Here is a 16,331-nt window from a genome sequence, read left to right as displayed (position 1 = left end):
CTTAACATAGCTAGCAGTTCAGGAAGAGATTTGTCCATATCATTCATATTAAAATTTAGGACAAATTGACTGAATCCATCTGGCAACGATTGCGAGATCACATCAGTCGCAAGTTCCTTTCCGAGGGGAAAACCCAACCTTTCAAGGTTTTCTACATACCCAATCATCTTGAGCACATGGGGACTTACAGGGGCTCCCTCAGCTAACTTGCCTTGAAAAAGGGTTTTTGAAACTTCAAACCTTTCATGCCTTGCTTGCTCTTGATAGAGCATCTTCAGGTGTTCGATCATATTGAATGCTGTCATGTTCTCATGTTGCTTTTGCAATTCTGAGTTCATGGTAGCTAGCATGAGACAAGCAGTTTCATTGGCATCATCGACATGCTTCTTATAAGCATCTCTTTCTTCCTTAGGTGCAGAACTAGGAGGTTCCTCTTCAGGAACAGGTTTCTCCAAGACATACAGCTTTTTATCATGTTTGAGGACAATCCTCAGATTTCGGTGCCAATCTAGAAAATTTGTTCCAGACAATTTTTCCTTGTCAAGGATTGACCGCAAAATGTTGTTAGAGGTGTTTGTTGTCATGGTAATCTACATGAGAATTAATGAAAATATAAGTATCATTAACATATTTAATTAGGCCTTTAATTAAATATGCTCCCACTATTTTACTCAAAACAAATGACCCTCATCATTTGATTCGGAAAATCCCGTTGGAAGATTTTCTAGTGGGTCGAGATCCATATTTCACTTCGTTCTAAGTCCGCGTAGGCGGATTACACAAAACTAGGTTATTTAGGTAGGAACTCCTTCCAATTGTATCTCATACAACTCTCAAAAATTTCAGTTGGGTGAATAACTCCTTATTCCAATCCATCATATGGATCATTCCCAACTCTTGCTTCTAAACATATATAATATTATTATAATTTAAGTTTGACCCATTGTCTTAGCAGTTGGATATTACAATTATCCCATCGCACCTTACTAATATAGAACATGCACCTCGCGTAGGCGAAACCTACATTATCCGATACTAGTCTTGATGAGTGCTAAAACTTGGAAAGCAAACATATATAATATCATTATAATTTGTTTAGTTAAGTTTGACCCATTGTCTTAGCAGTTGGATATTACAATTATCCCATCGCACCTTACTAATATTGAACATGCACCTCGCGTAGGCGAAACCTACATTATCCGATACTAGTCTTGATGAGTGCTAAAACTTGGAAAACATAAACTTAATATTTTAATTTGAGGGAATTGTAATTATTCTGATCCCACCGGCTTATTTATCATATAAATCGTCTCTCATATGCATCAACATACATTCACATGCATTAACATACATAATGAAACAATTATGGCCCCTAGCGCAATTGTTCTCCCAAGCCAATGAGAGAACCTAAGCTAACCTAATAACGATCTAAGCTTCTCCAAGCAAGACCTTCAAGGTTGTCCTCCTTTGATATTGAAATCTTCTCTTTCTTCAAAACATTGTCTTCTTCTCTTTCTTCATATCATTACATTAAAGAAGAAACTCGTTTTACATACAAGGATTGATATGAGAAAAGAAGTTACATTAAGAGATTAAAAGGAGAGGCACGACACGCAGGTCGTATTTAAAGCCCAAAACAAAATAAAGGAAAACTAAGGCCATAACCGATCACCACAAGACAATAATAATAAACACATTATTATTATTATTATTAATTTTAATTCTTTTAATTAATTAAAACCAAATTAAATTTCGGCGACCGATCACACTACGCAGAGTTAGTCGGGGTTCCGCTGTCCGGTCAGCGGGAACGGGTTAACCAAAATGTGTTAACGGGTTACTTGCTGAAAATCTGCCTAGGAATTGAATTATGTTTTCGTGTTAACGGGTTAACCAAAATGTGTTAACGGGTTACTTGCTGAAAATCTGCCCAGGAATTGAATTCTGTTTTCGTGTTAACGGGTTAACCAAAATGTGTTAACTGGTTACATGCTGAAAAATCTGCCCAGGGATTGAATTTTGTTTCGGGTTAACGGGTTAACCAAAATGTGTTAACCGGTTACATGCTGAAAAATCTGCCCAGGAATTGAATTTTGTTTCGGGTTTACGGGTTAACCAAAATGTGTTAACCGGTTACATGCTGAAAAATATGCCCAGGAATTGAATTCTGTTTCGGGTTAACGGGTTACCCCAAAAGCGTTAACCGGTTACCACTGTTGAAAAAGGGAAAATTGAGGATTTGATACTTTAAAGCACAACTCTTGCACAGTCACAACCCTAATTGCATAACCTTTTTGACAACACAACCCTTGTGTCGTCATTACCCTAATGCATAACTCTTTGACAACACAACCCTTATACCGTCATTAACCCTAATGCACCAATTTCAGACTGTCAAACACATCTCGATTGTTGATTCAGTTGACTGATCAACACGTCATTGCTTCACCATACTAACATCGGATCAAGAAGCAAACGACCATTGATCGCTCAAAGGAAAACAATCATTAAGTGTTTGAATGAATGAAACAGAAACAGTATATCATATATACCGTATTTTACATTAGGATTACTTATATCATATATATAACTTGATACCACTGAAGGAGAATTGCGGTCCAAAACGCAGCGAAAATTAAAATTTTCTCCTTTAATGATCCTTACGAATGGGCATGATCGGTGATAGAATCGTTACCTCTTGTGGCGATCACGAACGTTGAACGATGACAACGCCTCTACTCAGTCCACACAAACGGATTCCTTCAATCTCAGTGCTAGCTGCTAGGAATGAAGGCTTTGAGTGAGAGAGAGAGAGAGAAACGAAATTGCAAGTGTGACAATGCTTCTACACAAGGGTTCTATTTATAGAACCACTTGTGTGGGCTGCAAGCTAAAAAGCTCACTCAAGTGTATATGGCCCATATCTTATAATATGCCAAAATCACTTAAGCGCATGGTACCTTACCATATTTCGTATTCTACTTAAGTACACTGTACCTTACGATGTTCTATAATTCACTTAAGGGCACCGTACATTACGGTATTCCTTAATTACTCTATCTCTCATCAATCCGTCCTTTGTGTGTGACCCTATAGGTTTTCGCGGCATTGACAATTATATTAAATCACGTATTTAACATAATAAACAGTGAGCGGTATCTAGCAACACATCACTGCTACCCAAGACACGAAAATGTCATATGATCTGACAAATCCTTTTGTGATAATAATTATGTGCATAATTGCCCTTTTGCCCTTATGTCTATATTGAACACAAGGCATAGACCGTGTCATCCTTGTCCAGTTCAATATTGAGCCCATAGACATTTATCCTGTTATGCAGGATGGGCAAATTCAATCTAGGTCACTCATGTCCCTCAACATGCTTCGTGGAGTACCCATCAACTGTCTTTATGGTTATCCAGTTACGGTCAATGTTTGATCAGCAATAAAGCACTCGACTCTACATCTAGGGTCCATAGTGGTTTCAGGTCGAAGAGTGGTATACACCATTATCACCATGAGAATAACTTATGACACTTTGCATAACTTTCTATATAGTATTCTTATAGCGGGTCAATCCGGTATAAATATTACTCTTGATATTCATACCTATGTTTAAGACTTGATAACTCCTTATCCATGATCCATGAGATGTGATCATCAGTCTATATACATAATAGTCTTAATGCTTTAGTGTTATCTCACTTCACAATAAAGCTCGACTACTTATTGCATATAAACATATTGTTATCTTGTGTATGCTTTGTCTTTGTTTTGTGTGAACCAAATGCAAAAGGGAGAAAGGACTTAGAATTAGGACATACCTATGCTTAAAGGAGTTCAAGAGCAACTAGGCCTCATGCCTTTAGAATGCTAAAATTATTGAAGAGCAACTAGGCCTCATGCCTTTAGAATACTAATTTTCAAAGATTGATCTTAAAGGACTTCTCATCTAAATTTATTCTTTGTCCATTCCTCTTATTGTGTGGTGAACTTTTTGATGTTTGTTCTTGTGTGATAGGGATTCCATCTTGAGATGGTGGAAAGAGGATCATTGTCATGAGTAGCCAAGTTAAGAGGGACAAGCCAAATGGAGATCCTAGGAGCTTGAATCTAAATTGTTTGATTGCTTGATTGTTTGCTAAGTTCAAAGGAAATGAGCATCTTGAATCATCTCTATGATTTCAAGAAAAGGAACTCCAAGGGTTTATCTTCTCCTCTTATCTTTGTATGCTTTAGGACTAGCCCTTCTCTTCTTCCCCCCACTCTAACTCAAGCCAAAAATCCTTTTCTTCAAACTTTGAGTTTGTTTCAAATTAGAAACCTAGGCCTTAGGCTTTTGACTTTCCAAAATCTTTTCATAAACATTCATTGTGAATAAATCTTAATCCAACTTTGACTTCATTTTGTAAATAAATCTAACTTGTAAATATAACTCACTTCAAGTTGTTTTATGGTTCCAATGACCACCTTGTTAAAACTTTTCAAAGACATTAGTCATAGGTTTGAGTTATCATAGTGGTTGATGTAAATCTCACCTCATCCTTAGTGATTGGATTATAATGAAGGAGAATTGCCATCCAAGGCGCAGCGGAATTTAATAATTTCTCCATTTAGTGATCCTTACGAATGGGCATGATCAGTGATAGAATCGTTACCTCTTGTGGCGATCACGAACGTTGAACGATGACAACGTCTCTACTCGGTCCACACGAACGAATTCCTTCAATCGCAGTGCTAGCTGTCATGAATGAAGGCTTTGAGTGAGAGAAAGAGAGATACGAAATTCCAACTCTTCAGTTGTGTTGTATTCCCATGTTACTATGCTTCTACCCAAGGGTTCTATTTATAGAACCACTTGTGTGGGCTTCAAGCTAAAAAGCCCACTTAAGTGCATTTTGCCCATATCTCATAATATGCCAAAATCACTTAAGTATTTGGTACCTTACCATATTTCATATTCTACTTAAGGGCACCATACATTACGGTATTCCTTAATTACTCTATCTCTCATCAATCCGTCCTTTGTGTGTGACCCTGTAGGTTTTCGCGACGTTGGCAATTATATTAAATCACGCATTTAACATAATAAACAGTGAGCGGTATCTAGCAACACATCACTGCTACCCAAGACACGAAAATGTCATATGATCTGACAAAACCTCCTGTGATAATAATTATGTATATAATTATCCCTTTGCCCTTATGTCTATATTGAACACAAGGTATAGATTGTGTCATCCTTGTCCAGTTCAATATTGGGCCCATAGACATTTATCATGTTACGCAGGATGGGAAAATTCCATCTAGGTCACTCATGTCCCTCAGCATGCTTTGTGGAGTACCCATCAACTGTCTTTATGGTCATCCAGTTACGGAGAACGTTGGATCAGCAACAAAGCACTCGACTCTACATCTAGGGTCCATAGTGGTTTCAGGTCGAAGAGTGGTATACACTATTATCACCATGAGAATAACTTATGACACTTTGCATAACTTTCTATATAGTATTCTCATAGCGGGTCAATCCGGTATAAATATTACTCTTAATATTCATACCTATCTTTAAGACTTGATAACTCTTTATCCATGATCCATGAGATGTGATCATCAGTCTACAAACATAATAGTCTCAATGCTTTAATGTTATCCCACTTCACAATAAAGCTCGACTATGGATACTTTAAGAATAGTGTCCTTATGTTTAATGTGGTCTCATGATCAAGTCACACTTGATGCATTAAACGGACTAACTATTCTAGGGACTTTATTAAACAAACGTAATAAAGAAAAATCCTTTTATTATTAATAAATTATTCGATACAAGTACCAAAAGTATTGGCCTCTAGGGCTTACACCAACATATAAGTCTTCCATACTTATTATAGGGTTAACCCCTCACTAGTATGTTGAAGCCTTCCTCACATGGGGGGATTGTTGGTTTAGGTTGAGTTCTCTCTCTTTGATAACAAAATACCTTAAGACTTTTGATCAAATAAATTCACCAATCTTTGTGATTTTTACCCCGAACTACGAGGTTTTGATCCTACCTTTGTGATGGTACGTAGGCAATGGGTTCATCCATTCAAACAACAAAATTTGTAAATATAATCTATTCTTTTCTCATCCCTCCAATCTTTTTGTACAAATATTTTCACAAATACCAACCTACAACACATATTTGCAAAAAGGGTTCCCTTAGGATACTAAGGATGTTTTGGGTGCGTAAAACCTTCCCATTTCATAACCAACCCCCTTACCCATATCTCTGACATTTTTATTAGTTTTTGATTTGAAAAACTTCTTACCTTGGCCTTTGTTCACTTTTTAGCCTTTCCTTTGGATAAATAAAAGTGTGGTGGCGACTCGAATTGTATGTTTACTTTTGGTTTAGTCAATAAACCTAAAGGTAACGAAAACCCCGCTATAGTGTTCTAGTATACGCCTAAACTACGTTGTACACATACTAGGTGTGTGAAAAGTTGTTAACGTCTTAAAAGTATACAAATAAAGCTTCATTGATGTTCTCCATGAAGAATATTGTCATTAATATGAAGGTGATACTCTTTTCTACAAGGAAAAGAGAAAGGACGCCCAAACACTATCCATAATGAAACCGAAATAGACAATATTGAGAAACACAAAAGAAAATGCGGGAGTTGTAGCCTAACCCGCCATAGTCGTAGAAGCTGTTCAGACGCCATATGAAGCTCTAATTAAGTATGTTTATATTTTTTTGTTAAGTTCATCTTATAATCAATTTATTAATTAGTCAAATGTCATACGTTTGTTGCATGAAGTACAACATATATTGCAAATTAACAACTTTCGATTACGACACATCATAACATAAACATAAAATATAGTTACATCAATTTAAAACTAAAAACAAATTGGCCTATCGTCCTTCATTGTTATAACTAATAAACAACAATACGAAAAACAAATTGAATATCAACTCCCCTAGATATTTTCCTCTGTGTGTTTTAAACATACAACATACATCTAAATAATTCTCCACACACTCTCATCATATACGTTTGCACCATCTGGGTTATCGTCCTTCAGTGTTATTTACGGATAGTGAAATTTTAGTTTTTTTTATCTTTCTAGTACAACCACCTAAATGGCAAAAACTTGTGTTGTAGTCTAGACTTAGTGTTCTAAAATTCTAATATGGATCAAGGAAAATGCTTATATGTTTATTCGGATCATAACACAGAATAACCCATATAGACATGATTACAAAGTATTTCTAATGAGTAAAATGAATACTCCCATATACTTTTTAAATTTTTTTAAAATTTTTTAAACATACTAAAGAAACTAATAATTATTGTTATTTTTTCAAGCAATATCTTTTATTTTATCTATAATACCCTTAAGTATTCATTATTTCAATTTAATTTTTTTGTCTCTACATGATAAATATTATAAACAATTTTGCTAAAATTATAATCAATACTGTTTTAAATTTTAAACACAACAATTAACAAATAACATAAAATTTTCAGCGACACTTAAAAAGGAAATGAGTGAATAATCATATTTTAATATTAAAGATGAAAATGATTAGGATGTAAGCGGATAAAAAAATCCGATTAAATTGATAATCTAAATTAAATTAAATTGGAAGAAACCAAATTCTCTGATTCGATTAAAAAAAATCAAACTGATAAAAATTGAAATAGTTTAATTTCATTCTCAAGTTTCACTTTTATAAAATGTGAAATTGATGAATTGAACTATTGACTATAGATGCCCACTTAGATAGAATACCATTAAACTCAAAGATAGTCTACTTATGCATAAATTTTCAGACCATACCTTTGTAAAATATATAAATTTTAGACAATTTTGGAGAAGCTACACCTTGAGCTTTTCAACAAAAATATTCATTTATATGAATATGATATGAATAAACAATATTATTATCCTATTATGGACTAATTCTAATTCTGTTTTTTAGTATATAAATTATCTTTTCACTAAAATCTTACCTTTTAGCTAATGGAAATTTTAAATTTAAATTGCATTTAACAACTGGACTTTAAGTTTATAAAATTTTAATTTAAATTGAAGTGGCAGTAATTAAGTTTAAGTTTATAAAATTTTAATTTAAATTGAAGTGGCAGTAATTAAGTTTAAGTTTATAAAATTTTAATTTAAATTGAAGTGGCAGTAATTAAGTTTATAAAATGAAGCTAACAATTTGATGGTTGAAAACTTAATTTGGCAGAGACAAGCTTTCATTCTACTACAAGTTTAATTTCATCAAGACACGTTGAACACGTGAAATACAGCGCATTATGGTAATTAATTATCTTTAAATAATACAACTATGGTATTTTTATTTAAAATTCAATCATGTGTGCTGAAATTATGTATTTGCCGGTTTTTCCCACTATTTGACAATAATTCATAAGAATTTGATTTCTTAATTTATAATATTTAAACTTCAAAAGTTCAAACAAATTCAAGATACAACAACCAACTACTCTTTGAAAACTACATTATGAAATATATCATTTAAAGAATGATTGTATAAAAAATACACACACAAAATTATAGCGAAAAATACATAAATAAATATAAGTTTTGAAAAAAATTATTGAAAATTGATCAATCGAACCAAATAAAATCGATTAATTTGATTTTGTTCTATTTTAAAAAAATAAATTAAAATTAAACAAAATCGATGGAGATATCATCGGTTCTGACTAGGGATGACAATGGGTAGAGTTTGGGCTCATACCCGTGATTTGAAAAAATTCTCGTGCCCAAGTCTATACCCGCTTGAGTGCCAAAGCTAGCACACGTACCCGTGCCCTATAGATATGTAATTACTCATACCCGTATCCATGACTCACATTCATATTAAAAATAAATAGATCAATTATAAAATATCATATAATTTTAAGTTTTTAAAAATATTAAAAAAATTTCAAACAATTTATTATTGAAATAAACAAACACTTATATTAAATACATAATGGTTTAACATTGATATACATTTTATAATGGATAGACGTACATTTTTATATAATAAAATAAATTAAAATATATAAATATAAATATAAATACATAAATATATATAGTGTGCGGGTATGAGACAGAGTGAGTGCCAAGGTGCCCATATTCGTACCCACCCGTACCCATACCCGCTTATTTTTGTGGATAATTACCCGAGCTCATGCCCCTACCCATTTTTACGAGTTTTTACCCTACCCGTTATGGGTAAATTTGCGGGTGTCCATTGGGGATGGCTCAAATTGCGACCCCTAATTCCGACATATTTTAAACCAAAAACCGGTCCAAAATCTATAATTACCTTCGTCCCAAATTATAAGACGTTTTGGGTATTTCACACGAATTAAGAAACATAACTAAGGTTGAATGGGGAAGGGAAACTATATTTGATTTTACAATATTGTCCTTCATTTTTATCCATGAAAGAAAAATTTAAAGAATTGGTAAAAAAGTTAATAATAAACGATAAAGTGTATATTGAGAAAAATATCATTAATGTTACATTGGAATTGTAAGGTGATATACTAATTTATGACCATTTTTATTTTGTAAAGTGATTCATAATTTGGGACGGAGGAAGTATTATATCCTTATTAAGCATGGTAGTTTGGAAAAAAATTCAGATGGTAATACAATACCATGACTAAAAAAGCAAGGTTGTGTGTCACATGGGTGCCAGTAACCTTGATCAATTGCAAAAATTGAGAAGCATCAGAAACGACTAACACGATGCAACATAACCCGTGCCAAAACACAACACAACATTACCACATGAACCATCAACCAACTTGATAACCAAAGCTGCAACATTACATACATAGATACACTAGGGTGCAAGCTTGTTATCATCGTAGTTTGCATGCCATAAGGTTGTTCCCTACCACTTAAAGGTAACATGAAACTCAAAGGAAAAGGAGACCTTTTGTCTCCTATCATATTTTGCGTAGCTCTGGGGATAGTGGGCACACTTGTTCTTGTGGTAAGGATGCCACCATTTTTGGTGATACAATCGACGATATTATTTAACTTATAACGATAAGCATTTCTCCAACAGAGGTTGAAGTTCCTACGCTGCCCCTCGACGATTCTACTAGTTGTTCTTCTAAGTTCGAAGCATTGTTCTAGGGAAGGGGAGGTTTCTAGACGATGGACGTCCCATTTCAGGAAGAGTCTTGTCACTCCTCAGACGCATACACATTCGACAACCGAAGCCATTTCATGAACGAAGAACAAAGTTTTGGACAAAAGAAACACACATTTTGTGTAAAAATTAAACTCTTTACACAAAAGGGTCCCACTGAATGTGTCAATTTATTTATTGGCATTTTTAGTAAATAATCATGTGTTTAGTTCACTTAAAAGATTAACTCGAAAAATCTCAAAGACAATTTGTGCAAAGACAAATTATGGTGAAAATGTGTGATTTGGGTTTAAATGTTTGAATAGTGACTAATTGAATGCAAAATATAGTGTTTGGATAAAGACAATAAATGACAAACAAAGTAAATGACATTTAATATAAATGCTTTGAATACAAAAGATTTGCAGAAAATTTAAATGGTAGATACATACTCACATGTCTAACCGTTTCGCTCTATAATTTGGGTACTTTGGTTGTATAAAGAATTTGTGAGAATTTGCGACCTCTACTACAATGCATAAGCTTGTATTATATACTATTACAAAGAAAACTATCGACAATGGTTAAACCTTATAAATCTGACACGTATCCCGCTACTTAGGCCTTCATGCTCCAACTTGTCTCCACGCGTCTTCAAGGATATAACTGTTGAAAAAACAAATAAGTGTGATGGTAATTATGTTGATAACCGTTTCTGAACGCGTTACATGCCTTTGTCGAAGACAGATACATCTCCAAATCACATAGTCTTAGGACTTAAAAATATCCTAAGTCCTTAACACTTAAAAGTGTCGACTTCGACTTCGTGTCGAAGGGTTGTTATGTGATCTTTCAAGATTCTGAACATGTTTGAAAGAGAGAGTGATCTTTCAAGATTCTGAACATGTTTGAAAGAGAGAGAGTGATCTTAATCTTATGGATTTGTTCCTGAGACTCCTCCAAATCATTCTTGCCCTCGACTCCACTTACAAGTTAGTCGAACTAATAGGTCAATACAATTAATATGTTGAAGCTTTTGGCTTAAACTTTTAGACATATATGACTTTTCACTTAGCTAAAAATTTCAGACTAACAAAAACACTTACTCAATATTAAACTAGCGACCACTTTTTTCAACAACCCAGTCAACATCAACCATAACTATTTCTTTGATGTAATTTTCTTATCATTTAATAAATAAGTATTTTATTAAATCTATTTTATACTATATTTAATAATTTTAAATTTTATATATCATTATTTTAATCATTATCAAATTATAAAATTTATTTTACATATTTCAATAAATAATTAAAATTATATTATTCTTTTATAAATAATTTTTACTAAAACAATAATTATATTAAATTCGGAAAAAAAAATACAAACATCTTCTACAGTAATTAAAGATGCTTTTAAATTTTACAAAAATTCATATTCCCTCCGTTTAATTTGAAACAAAAAATTATCTTAAAATAAATGATCTATTCATTTTTCAATACATCTTTTTCAATTTTATCAATTAATAATTATTTTCACCATTATCCAGAAACATTTTAATAAAAATATCTTTTTTTTTAATTATTGTAAAATAATCATTCATTATTATGGATGGAAATTCAATTAAATTTTTGCAACACCCTTCAAAATAATTGATGGTTTCTTGATAAAAAAATTGTTTGAAATAGTAGTACATTTTAGTAAGAGTATTAGCCGTTTCTGAAAAACTCAGATGGTAATACAATACCATGAATAAAAAACCAGACTTTGTGTCACATGGGTGCCAGTAAGCTGGACCAATTGCAAAAACTGAGAACCTCAGAAACGACCAACACCATGCAACACGACCCGTGCCAGAACACAACACAACATTACCACAGGAACCACCAACCAACCAACCAGAACCAAAGCCGCAACAAAGTTTATATATATACAAACAAACACACATAGTACCAAACAAAACCTTCACTAACGTTACCACCACGCGTCCACGTTTTATATTTTCTATAAATCTCCAACAACACGTGTCGCCCAAACAGTCACGTTCTCTTTACTCGACACGTGTCCTCCCTCGTAACAACTTGCATGACTGTGACCTCTACTGCAAAAGCACAAAAAAACATTTTGCAGTGAGAAATCGCGTCACACTCACCACGTGTCGAGGTACAGTACCCTCCCATGATCGCCACTTGTCTCTTCATTCCACGACCTCGTTGTCACATCTCAAGGGTATTTTAGGTATCACAATAATATTATTCTTTTTTCTTCTAATTCTCTTTCAATTTCAACGAAAAAACTTTTTTTTTTCATTCTTCCAATCTTTTTTTTTCTTCCCAATTGCATTCGTCTCTCTTGAAACAATTTTCGGTTTATCGGAAAATCTATTTTTGCGGGATTGTTTCCTGTTTTAACGGTTAAAAAAGTTTTTTTTAATTGAATTCAAATAATTTTCTACTGGATTTCAATGGGTTTTTTTTGTCTCCTCTTGAAAAGGAACGTTTTTGTGATCTGGGTCTATGCTATTCTTGGGTTTTACCATGTTTTATTTCATGGGTTTTGCTGATTTGAATATTCATCAACATCATCATTTATCACCCCAACAAACAAAGTTTGTTGCATCGTGTTCGTTGTAGAACAAGTAGTAGTAGGTAGCTATTGCGGTTTTTATTCATTTGATGGAGGATATGAATTAAGAATCTACATGTAAGATTGATTGATGAAGATGGAGAAATACCCGAGAGATCTGTTAGAGAGACTCTTTGTTTCAAGTGGTGGAAGTGATAACAATAATCATAACCCAACAACAACAACAACAACATCAGAACAACATCATCGTCAACAGTATCGTCAATATCTTAGTCAGAACCAGCATGGTGAACAAGAAGAGGAGGAAGAAGAGGATGAAGATGAAGGGATTGAACTGAATCTTGGTCTTTCTTTAGGAGGTAGATTTGGTGTTGACAAGCATGCTAAGAATAAGAAACTTATTCGATCTTCTTCCGTTGTTGGAACAATGCCTTTGCTCCGGGAAGATATTGCGGCGGCCGCCGGAGTGGCTTCGCCAACTCCGGCATATCCGACTCTCGTGAGAGCTTCGTCGTTACCGACGGAGACAGAAGAGGAGTGGCGGAAGAGGAAGGAGTTGCAGACGCTGCGGAGGATGGAGGCTAAGAGACGGAGGTCAGAGAAGCAGAGAGTTTTCGTTTCAAAGTCAGAGAAAGATTCCATTTCCACTGTGGCACCTACAGGTGGTGGTGGAGGTGGTTGTATAGAGGAAGTAGAGGGTGCTAATGTTAGTGCAAGTGCAACAATGGTGTTGAACAGATCAACCGCTGCTAGTAGTACTATGCCACCTTTTGGATTACCGAATTGGGCTGTTGCATCAAAGCAAGTTGTTCTTGGTGATGTGCTAGGGAGAGGGAAAATTGGGGTTGGTTTTCAAGGATTGATGTTTTCACAACCATCTTCTCAAGGTTCAGTAGAATCACAAGGTGGAAGTTCTTCATCAGTGTCTGAAATGGATAGCAAACCTTTTCTAGGTAATTTTCTTTATCCTCTTGTTTGCTTTATTTTAAGTAAGGTTCTTATTGATTGTTGATTACTAGTTTCCTTGTACGTATGATGTTTTTTTTTATATTTGTGGTTTTGTGTGGATTATGTTTGCTTTTGATTGTGTGATCATTGATGAAGACAGGTTCTGTTGTCTATTTCTGATTTGTTTCTTTTTTATTTGTTGTAAATTTCTAAACACTTGTTTGAAAGTTCTTATGGATTATGGTGAATTGATTCCATTCCCATTTGTTCCTACACTTTCTCCCTACTATAAATACATTGGTGATTGAATTTGAAATATGTGTTTTTACAAGACTTTATTTACAACTTGATAAAATTTATCTTTTGACATACTATACCACATAACCATTTGTGTTAGTATTTAGAATTTGGGGAGACAAGTTATAACATGTCCACAAGATGTTTTGACCTTTTTTTAGTAAGCTATTTACGCGAAATAACCTTATGAGAACATGCCCACCTTTAGAATGTAACCGTGATTATGGATTGAAATTGTGGACCGCGAGTGATGGGGCCACAATGTTGCGTTTGGGGTAGTGTATGCAGCTGCATTAAGTCATAATTGCGGTGTGATCGTAAGTCATAGTATAAATGGCATCATAATGCTACAATGACTGCAACCGCAATAGTCACATCTTCAGCCGCAACTGCAATTTAAAATCCTTGGTCACTTTGAAATTCTTTAACTCTTCATTATTAGCTTTTTGATATGTGATATTTTTATTGTGGAGGCCGATTTTAATTTCTAGATTATAATTATTAGCAAATGCCCTTGTAATGTTCATTTTCATACATTGAATAATTGAAGGGGGATATGAACCTCTGCTAATTTCTTGGAACTTTTATCTTAAAATTTTATTATCAGATATTCTTAAACTTCTGTAAATGGGTTCTGCTACTAGTTTCACTGGATAAGGAAGATATGGCATTATCTACCGATTATAATCCAATAGACGCATGATAATTTCATTTCTTGTCCAAAACTTGTGTGTTTTTACCACTACTAGTTTTGTTATACATGACAGGATCAAGCAGTTGTGGCGAAGCAAGAAGCCCAGCTAGTAATCAGTCCTTACAGGAAAGAAGCAACCAGGACTCCGTCGGTTCATCAGGAGTGCCAAAGCCGAAAGATAATTTGACAAGAACAAGTTCGAGATCCGAGGTAATGGAGAGTGCATCTAAAAAGCCTCATCCCACTCAAAATATTGGGAAGGAAATTGGAACAAACTCAATGGAAGACATGCCTTGTGTATTTACGAAAGGGTGTGGTCCTAATGGAAGAAGAATTGAGGGAATCTTATATAAATATGGCAAAGGGGAAGAAGTGAGGATAATGTGTGTGTGCCATGGAAACTTTCTGTCTCCAGCTGAGTTTGTTAAGCATGCTGGTGGTGAAGATGTTGCTCACCCTCTTAGACATATTGTTGTTAACCCATCTCCTGCCCCCTTTTTGTGATGATTGGAGTCCCTTCAAAGCCGTCTCACATTTTTGAAGGTTCTGATCAGATAAGAGAGACTCCATTTGACTATGGTTTAAACGTGATAAATATTTTATGAAGTCTTATTTAATCAAATTTAATCGTTATAGATTTCGAATCATAGTCAGTCTTCCACGTCTTCAAAAATGGCCTTGACATCCACAACAGGGATGTGTAATATATTCATTGTTGAAGAGAACGAATATGTTAAATTAGTTTGATAGTTTCTTCTTTAGTATTTCTGTTTTTCTTTTGGATAAAGTCTTGAGGATTAATGAAACAATGTTATATAGAGTCAATTGATTCCCTTATGAAATGTTAGATTTGTCCATTTGTTAAATTTATTTATCAACCATAGCCCAATTTATTTAGATAATTTATACCTCAAAAAACATCAATGCTTAATTGTAAGTTTGATATTAAATGTTGATATTCTTTCATGATATAGAATTGGATTAGCAAATGACATTTTATATTGTTATACTTTCGTATGAACCACAAATACATGCAAACAAACTTAAATCCTATTATCTCCGGTCATAATCATGGTATAAGAATTGGAGCTTCTCCAAGATCCAAGTATAAGCAATAGGTTCGGTACTTTAAATAATTGTCTCAGATATAATTGATAAAAATTAGCAAATACTAGTAGTAATTTATAAGGATACAATCACCATAAATTGTTTTGTGTTGGTACCTACATGATGGTTAGAATTATCGGGATCACCCCCTTCTTTAGATGAGTTATCCGAAGAAGGGACGTCTGCTTGGTAGAGGCAATTATTAGGAATATCAATTCTTACATTTTTAGGACATTTTTAGGATCAGGCATATCAAGAATGACCTTGTTATGGATTATAGGTGTTTCCGTTCATAGAGATCATGCCTTGATGCACAAGGGCATCCATATTAATCTTACTCCTTTACTCAATCATACGGTCCTCAGCTGAGTTAAACTCAAAGCCAAGGTGCTCGGCTATTTGGGTAATTATACCCCCCACCAAAATGTCTCCATAGGCCGCATGAGCAACCTTACCCAAATAATTTATCGTAAAGGCAACGACATTAAGAATACCATTATTGGTCATGCAATATAAGAATAAAATCTCCCTTTGAGAAGCCACACC

At 34.1% G+C, this 16,331-nt stretch overlaps 1 protein-coding gene across 1 annotated transcript; it reads left to right on the top strand.

Moving 5' to 3' along the window:
* Positions 1–12,446: 12,446 nt before the first annotated feature.
* LOC127119679 (ninja-family protein AFP1) lies at positions 12,447–15,520 on the top strand. The gene is made up of 2 exons (XM_051049976.1): positions 12,447–13,692; positions 14,752–15,520. The coding sequence occupies exons 1-2, from the start codon at positions 12,870–12,872 to the stop codon at positions 15,180–15,182; spliced, it is 1,254 nt and encodes a 417-aa protein (XP_050905933.1). The 5' UTR covers positions 12,447–12,869; the 3' UTR covers positions 15,183–15,520.
* The last annotated feature ends 811 nt before the right edge of the window (positions 15,521–16,331 follow it).

Source organism: Lathyrus oleraceus, chromosome 2 (genome assembly GCF_024323335.1).
Source record: "Lathyrus oleraceus cultivar Zhongwan6 chromosome 2, CAAS_Psat_ZW6_1.0, whole genome shotgun sequence".
Classification (NCBI taxonomy): Eukaryota; Viridiplantae; Streptophyta; class Magnoliopsida; order Fabales; family Fabaceae; genus Lathyrus; species Lathyrus oleraceus.
This window is presented reverse-complemented; position numbering and strand designations above follow the sequence as displayed.